General features: G+C 43.0%; 1 protein-coding gene across 1 annotated transcript; it reads right to left on the reverse strand.

The window, feature by feature from the left end:
• Window positions 1-2,161: 2,161 nt before the first annotated feature.
• Window positions 2,162-5,821, reverse strand: LOC121587246 (adenosine receptor A2a-like). The gene is made up of 2 exons (XM_041904159.2): window positions 4,920-5,821; window positions 2,162-2,447 (listed from the first exon to the last, which is right to left on the reverse strand). Exons 1-2 carry the CDS (start codon window positions 5,780-5,782, stop codon window positions 2,387-2,389), a joined length of 924 nt encoding a protein of 307 aa, XP_041760093.1. The 5' UTR covers window positions 5,783-5,821; the 3' UTR covers window positions 2,162-2,386.
• Window positions 5,822-6,897: the final 1,076 nt, after the last annotated feature.

The following is a 6,897-nucleotide window of genomic DNA, read 5'->3' on the forward strand; positions in this document are numbered from 1 at the left end:
CAAAATGGGAACGGGACTAGTTTCTACAGGTTCGCGGGAGCTTTGTTACCGTGCACTGTCTGTCGATCTGACATTACCAAATAATTACAATGGCTGCTTCTGATGATTCCTCTTTCCAAGAAGGCTAGTACATGCAGTTAGGTGATGTCATTTTGGGAGTAGTGAACAGGGGCTCCCCTTTCATGCATTGTGCAAATAATTAATGACCATATGGGATAACCAGAGTTCACATTCCATGGATGGCTCAAGGAGTGGGACTAGCCGTTTTATGGATCTGACTGAAGAAGATGTTTTCTCGCCCCCAAATGGTTTGCAAAAAATATGTGGCCAAATGTAGTCAAGCGTATCAGAGTATGAGCACTAATCTAGGATCAGTTTAGCCTTTTAGATCACAATGAATAAAATTGGACAGGGGGAAGCTGATCCTAGATCAGCACTCCTCCGAGACGCTTGATACAACATGCAGACATGAAGGGGACCGCAAAATCACAGTCTCAATATTATAAATAGGCCTATCTTCATTTTTAGATATGCTAAACCCATTTCACTTTGAGTAGAGGAATTGTTATAGCCGAATCAATCAATCAATCAATATCCACGCTATTAGGATAAATAAAATAAGCCTACAAATATGAACAATTATATCTATGTCTATTGCTTGACATAGCCTACCTATTCAAATATCAGCACTTTCAATTAGATAATGTCAATGAATATGCCGACTCAGTCACCGGATTCATCAAAAAATGCATAGATGACGTAATAACGATAGTATCTTTCAAAACGTACCCGAATCAAAAAGCGTGGATTGATAGCAGCCTTGTAGGAAAACTGAAAAAGAGAGATGTTGCTTATAAACAGGGCAAGGTGACCGGGGACAATAGTTTGGTTAAACAGTACAAATATGACTTACGCAGATCAATCAAGATGGCGAAACACAAGTATAGAGACAAAGTGGAGGAGCAATTCAGCGGGTCAGACACAAGGCATATGTGGCAGGGGCTCCTAACGATCACGGATTACAAAAAGAAAGCCAGCCACATCACGGTCACCAACGTCACCTACCAGACGAGCTAACCACCTTTTTCTCAATATTCGAGCACAATGACCCTGAGATGACGAGGAGTGCCCCCGATGACAACGTGGGCTACACACTCACAGTCTCCACTGAGGACGTATGTAAGTCATTCAAATGTGTTAACCCTACTCTAGCCGTTCCCTTAGACCATATGCAGACCAGCTGGCTGTTGTATTCTCTTACATTTTCAATATCTCCCTAGCTCAGGCGTCTATACCCTCCTGCTTCAAGATGTCCACTATCTTCCCTGTGCCCAAGAAAGGGAAAGTAACTGAACTGAGTGACTACCGACCAAGGGCACTCACTTCCGTCATCATGAAGTGCTTTGAGAGGCTAGTCAAAGACCATATCACCTCCTCCTTCCCCGACACACTCAACCCTCTTCAATTCACCTACCGGCCTGACAGATCCACGGACAACGCAATTGCCAGTGCACTGCACACTGCCCTTACCCACCTGGACAAAAGGAATGAGAGGATGCTGTTCATCGACTACAGCTCGGCCTTCAATACCATAGTGCCCTATAAGCTCTTTACAAAGCTCACGGCCCTGGGTCTGAAGCAGGTAAGGTAAGTGAAAGTTGAGAGTGTAGAGGCGAGGAATGTCCATGGGGGTGAGTAACGGGGGTAATGTCCATAGGGGGAGTAGCAGGGGGGGGGGGGAGCAGGTAGCTGACTAGTGGTGGCTATTCAGAAGCCTGGTGGTCTAATTAATCACATCAAACTTTCGATAGTAGCCATAGGCCTATCCACAGTGTAACAATGTGTGATAGAAGGAGTCAGGCGCAGGAGAGTAATATGCATCCAAAGAGTTTATTCCGTCGATAAACAGTTGCGCAAGCATGCGACAACAAAACTCAGGCACAGGGGAAATATCTACCCTGGCAACAACAAGGTAAGGGTAGCTCAACCGATATACACACAGCTCACTACAAACAATTACCCACACAGACAAGGAAGCAGAGGGAACACTTATACAATGACTAATTGGGGATAAGGACCAGGTGTGTGTGATAAATTAGACAAGACAAGTGGAGTGATGATAAATGGATCGGCAGCAGCTAGTAAGCCGGTGACGATGAACGCCGAAACCTGCCCGAACAAGGAGGGGAGGCAGCCTCGGCGGAAGTCGTGACACAATGATTTGAACCTACATGAGAAATATTTATATAGGCCTATAATCTATATCATTTACTACCTATTTTCAACATATTCAGACTTAGAATCAAATTCTCTTCAATGTCTTGTCTCCCTTTATCGCCACATTCCTAACGTTTTGAAATGATCCTCTCTTGTTTGTAAGGGAACCTCATGTTTTGAAGACAGTATTGACCGGATGTCCGTTAGGTCCAGGTCGTCCTGGACTCACGCTAGAGAAAAGAGGACACAGAAGCATTCAGATGTTAAACAACCATTAGCCTTCAGGTCATTTTCAAATTTCGAGTTTTAACGAACTTTTCATCCAAATTGCCTATAAGGAAAAATTGGTTTTCCTCAAAGGAGAGGAAGGCTACCTTACCATGGTAAATTAATAGGCTACTTTAGAAATAAATGAAACATTGAATTATCATAGGCTAATAATATATAACTTTATCATTGCCTAAGCAAAACATACTTTTAGATGGGTTTCAACCATTAGACAGTTTCAACCATCACGCTAGAGGCATTTTCCAATGTACAACTCATACAGGACTTTGTAGAAGACATGATTTGGAGAATTTTAGAGGAAAATTGTTCTAAATGATAGGAGAACACTATTGTGTGTTTTAAACTTGAATTATTCTTTTAAACACAGTTCTGATATTAAAAGAAAATCATGATTGCGTTTGAGAAATGTTCTACCATAAACTAGCAGAGGTCCGCTGGAGATATCAAATTGTGTGTGTTTTAACAGAGCAATGTACATTTTGACAGTTTTCAACGATTGGTCATTAGTTTGATCCAACATCATGTTAGAGAAATTTCCCAACATACAACTCATACAGGACTGGTAGAGGACGTGATTTGGAGAATTTGAACAGAGGAAATTCTGATTAAATGATATTAGACACTATTGTGTGTTTTAAACTTGAAACATTATTTTAAACATAGTTCTGATGTTAAGGTGAAAATCATGACGTTTGAGGCATTTTCTATCATAAAACTAGGATATGCCAGAGATATCAAATTGTGTATATTTTAACAGACAGTTTTATAAAATTGGTTGGTCATTGTTATTGATTCAACATAATGTCTGAGGCGTTTTCCAACATAAAACTCACAAAGAACTGGTTGGAGACATGAGTTGGAGAATTTCATTTATATATGGAGACCTATTTATATATGCAATAATTTTCCAATAGAACTCTCCACAGTATGACAAGTAATTGTTTCAAAAAGATATCTGTAAAAAATTACATTTAAAGCACTACTGTTCAAGTCATTACACGAAATCTGGATGATGAGGTCTAAAATGGTATGTGGACACCCTTTCAAATTAGTGGCTTCGGCGATTTCAGTCACACCCGTTGCTGACAGGGGCATAAAATCGAGCACACCGCCATGCAATCTCCATAGACAAACATTGGCAGTAGAATGGCCCATACTGAAGAGCTCAGTGACTTTCAACGTGGCACCAACATATGACGCCACCTTTCCAACAAGTCAGTTCGTCAAATTTCTGCCCTGCTAGAGCTGGCCCGGTCAACTGTAAGTGCTGTTATTGTGAAATGGAAACGTCTTGGAGCAACAACGGCTCAGCCGCATAAAAATAATCGGTCCTTGGTTGCAACACTCACTACCGAGTTCCAAACTGCCTCTGGAAGCAACGTCAGCACAATAACTGTTCATCGGGAGCTTCATTAAATGGGTTTTCATGGCAGAGCAGCCGCACACAAGCCTAAGATCACCATGCACAACGCCAAGCATCGGCTGGAGTGATGTTAAGCTCACCGCCATTGGACTGGAGCAGTGGAAACGCGTTCTATAGAGTGATGAATCACACTTCATCATCTGGCAGTCCGACAGATTAATCTGGGTTTGGCGGATGCCAGGAGAACGCTACCTGCCCCAATGCATAGAGAAGTGGAGAAGGAATAATGGTTTGGGCTAGGCCCCTTAGTCCCAGTGAAGGGAAATCTTAACGCTACAGCATACAATGACATTCTAGTCGATTCTGTGCTTACAACTTTGTGGCAACAGTTTGGGGAAGGCCCTTTCCTGTTTCAGCATAACAATGCTGAAAGAACTTGACTGGCCTGCACAGAGCCCTGACCTCAACCCCATCGAACACCTTTGGGATGAATTGGAACGGCAACTGCGAGCCAGGCCTAATCGCCCAACATCCGTGCCGACCTCACTAATGCTCTTGTGGCTGAATGGAAGCAAGTCCCAGCAGCAATGTTCCAACATCTAGTGGAAAGCCTTCACAGAAGAGTGGAGGCTGTTATAGCAGCAAAGGGGGGACCAACTCTATATTAATGCCCATGATTTTTAGAATGATGCTCGACACGCCTTGGCAGCAAGCTCACTTTAAAATACAACTTCCATTTTTTGGAAGCATAAATCAGTTAGGCTATATCAGTCAGATGTAAGATATAAATCCTAATAAGATGTATAATATTTTACATGAAAACAAATAGATGTGCACACGCATATTGGCATTTATCTCAACTAATGACAAATTATAAATTATTGCCAACCGAACATTTTTAATTGCATAATCAACTTTTGGAGAGTTAGTGTGCAGGCATTCCAAAGACCTTTTCTGAACATAAAATACTTTTGGGTAGAAATGTGCCCTAAACACGTAAAGACTCCAATTGAAGATTACAAGAAAGGTGCCCAAAATGCATGACTATTACCTTCTTCTACAGCAAGGTTTCCAAACCTTGGTGAACAGCGTCGCCCTGAGAGAGGCACAGCCTCTGATGTACAACAGCGGGGTTAACACAGCATTTAAGCGTGGAAGAATTCTAAGGGGATCGGTTCCTTCGTTTCTAAACGAATAACATGTAGACCCGATAAAATTACAACAAATGATATGGATGAAAATGGGTAACCATGCCGCCAGGAAAAACACTGCCACTACTATGATTAGGTACACCGAAGAGCGCTTGTTCTCTCTCTCCACCGAGGGCGGCTCTCTCTCCAACTGGAACTTAGCTATGAAGAACAGTCTAATATTCAGGCCTATCATAATGATCACAGTGAAAATGTTCGCAACGAAGGTCCCGAAACCTGTGACTTGTTTCGCGATCCCCATTGGAACTAGATTGTTCACCGCCACGATGACAAAAGCGTAAACCCAGTAAAATAGAATGACAAGCAGGGTCCTGTTGCGGGTAATTCTCTGGGAGTATTTAAAAGGTGCTGTCACGGCGTGATACCTATCGGACTGTGCAGCCAGTATGGCCATGTACGAGAGCCCCAGGAACGTGGGAGCGATGTAAAACGTTCTTTTAGGGGAGTCATAGCTGTCCCTCACGTCGAGGACGCCCACATAGTAATAGGATACCCCAGAGCAGATGTCGCTGGAAGAGGTACTCAGCATGTACATGAATCGGTTCTCGCTGCGCAGCGACTTGTTCATCATGATTGAGAGAAACACCGAGATGTTGAGGAAAATAATTGCGGCCGCCAGCGCTATGCTGAAAAGAAACATCAGCACATTCCCGAAACTATTGAGGGGCAACACGGGCGACAGACCCACACTGTTGTTACTCATCGAGAGATAAGAGAGCGAGCAAAGAGAGAGAGTGTCACAGTCTTGTCACTCATGCCATAGCTCGCGCTTCTAAAGAGTCAGAGAGAGGTGGAGAGGTGTGTGCTTTAAGCTCTTGCGTGTGAGAGGTATGCCACATCTATGCCTTGCCACTGGGTTTATATAAAAGATGCAAGAGGGGACCAGACTTCTCTTTGGCTGGTTAACAGGGATGGGCTGAATTCCCTTGGATTCTAATTAATGCAACGTTCGTATTCAAGGGAATGGTTGTGTAGCCTAACAAATCGGGTTGAGATGTCACAGAAAAAAATTATGCAATTTAATGAGTTATTGCCTATGTTATGAACATCCGATGACGAATATCCACTTGTTACTCCAAAATCAGCTAAATCCTAGCCAGTGAATTTATGGCCTAATCCAGCTAGATAGTGTGCTCAATGGTCTAATCACAGTTGGGCATTGTGCCCTCAAATCCCCGCGAATCTGAGTTTCAGAACCACAGAGCTGTGGACAGCGGCCGTCAGGTGAAGCTGGACTCAATCCCAAATGGCACCTATAGGCTACCTACACCCTATGCACTTCTGGAGATCTAAGAAGATTTGACAGGTGTATGCAAGATGGTAATACATCTACCTTGCCCTTTTTTATTGAAATTATATACGTTTCTCCATTTTGCTTCTACCAATCAAATCCTCTCAGATCTTCACAAGTGCATCAGGCGTAGGGTTTAGGGGTCCATTGGGATTGGGCCATGTTCACTCCTGGCCACAGGGAGAATCAAATCACCTCTCTGATAGGCGGCAGGTAGCTTAGTGGTTAAGAGCGTTGTGACAGTAACCGAAAGGTCGCTGGTTCTATAATCCCAGAGCCGACTAGGTGAAAAATCTGTCGATGTGCCCTTGAGCAAGGCACTTAACCCTAATTGCTCCTGTAAGTCGCTCTGGATAAGAGCGTCTGCTAAATGACTAAAATATAAATAAATAGGCTACAGGAAGGCCTAGTGTAATTGTTCCCAGCTATAAGCCTGAACAAGACAGTGTTCAATGTTGACTTTAGAATTGTAAATAACATGGGAATAAACCTATCAACGAAGAACATATTGCACCCCAGTGATTAAT

The sequence above is a fragment of the Coregonus clupeaformis genome, chromosome 18 (assembly GCF_020615455.1).
Source record: "Coregonus clupeaformis isolate EN_2021a chromosome 18, ASM2061545v1, whole genome shotgun sequence".
In the NCBI taxonomy this organism is placed as follows: Eukaryota; Metazoa; Chordata; class Actinopteri; order Salmoniformes; family Salmonidae; genus Coregonus; species Coregonus clupeaformis.

What these genes read in the sequence shown, in the direction of transcription:
- LOC121587246 (XM_041904159.2), bottom strand. Translation starts at nt 5,782, where the DNA reads ATGAGTAACAACAGTGTGGGTCTGTCGCCCGTGTTGCCCCTCAATAGT. An exon ending in AAACCTTGCTGTAGAAGAAG is followed by an intron (nt 2,448 to 4,919) that starts GTAATAGTCATG and finishes TCTTTTCTCTAG; the next exon opens with CGTGAGTCCAGGACGACCTG.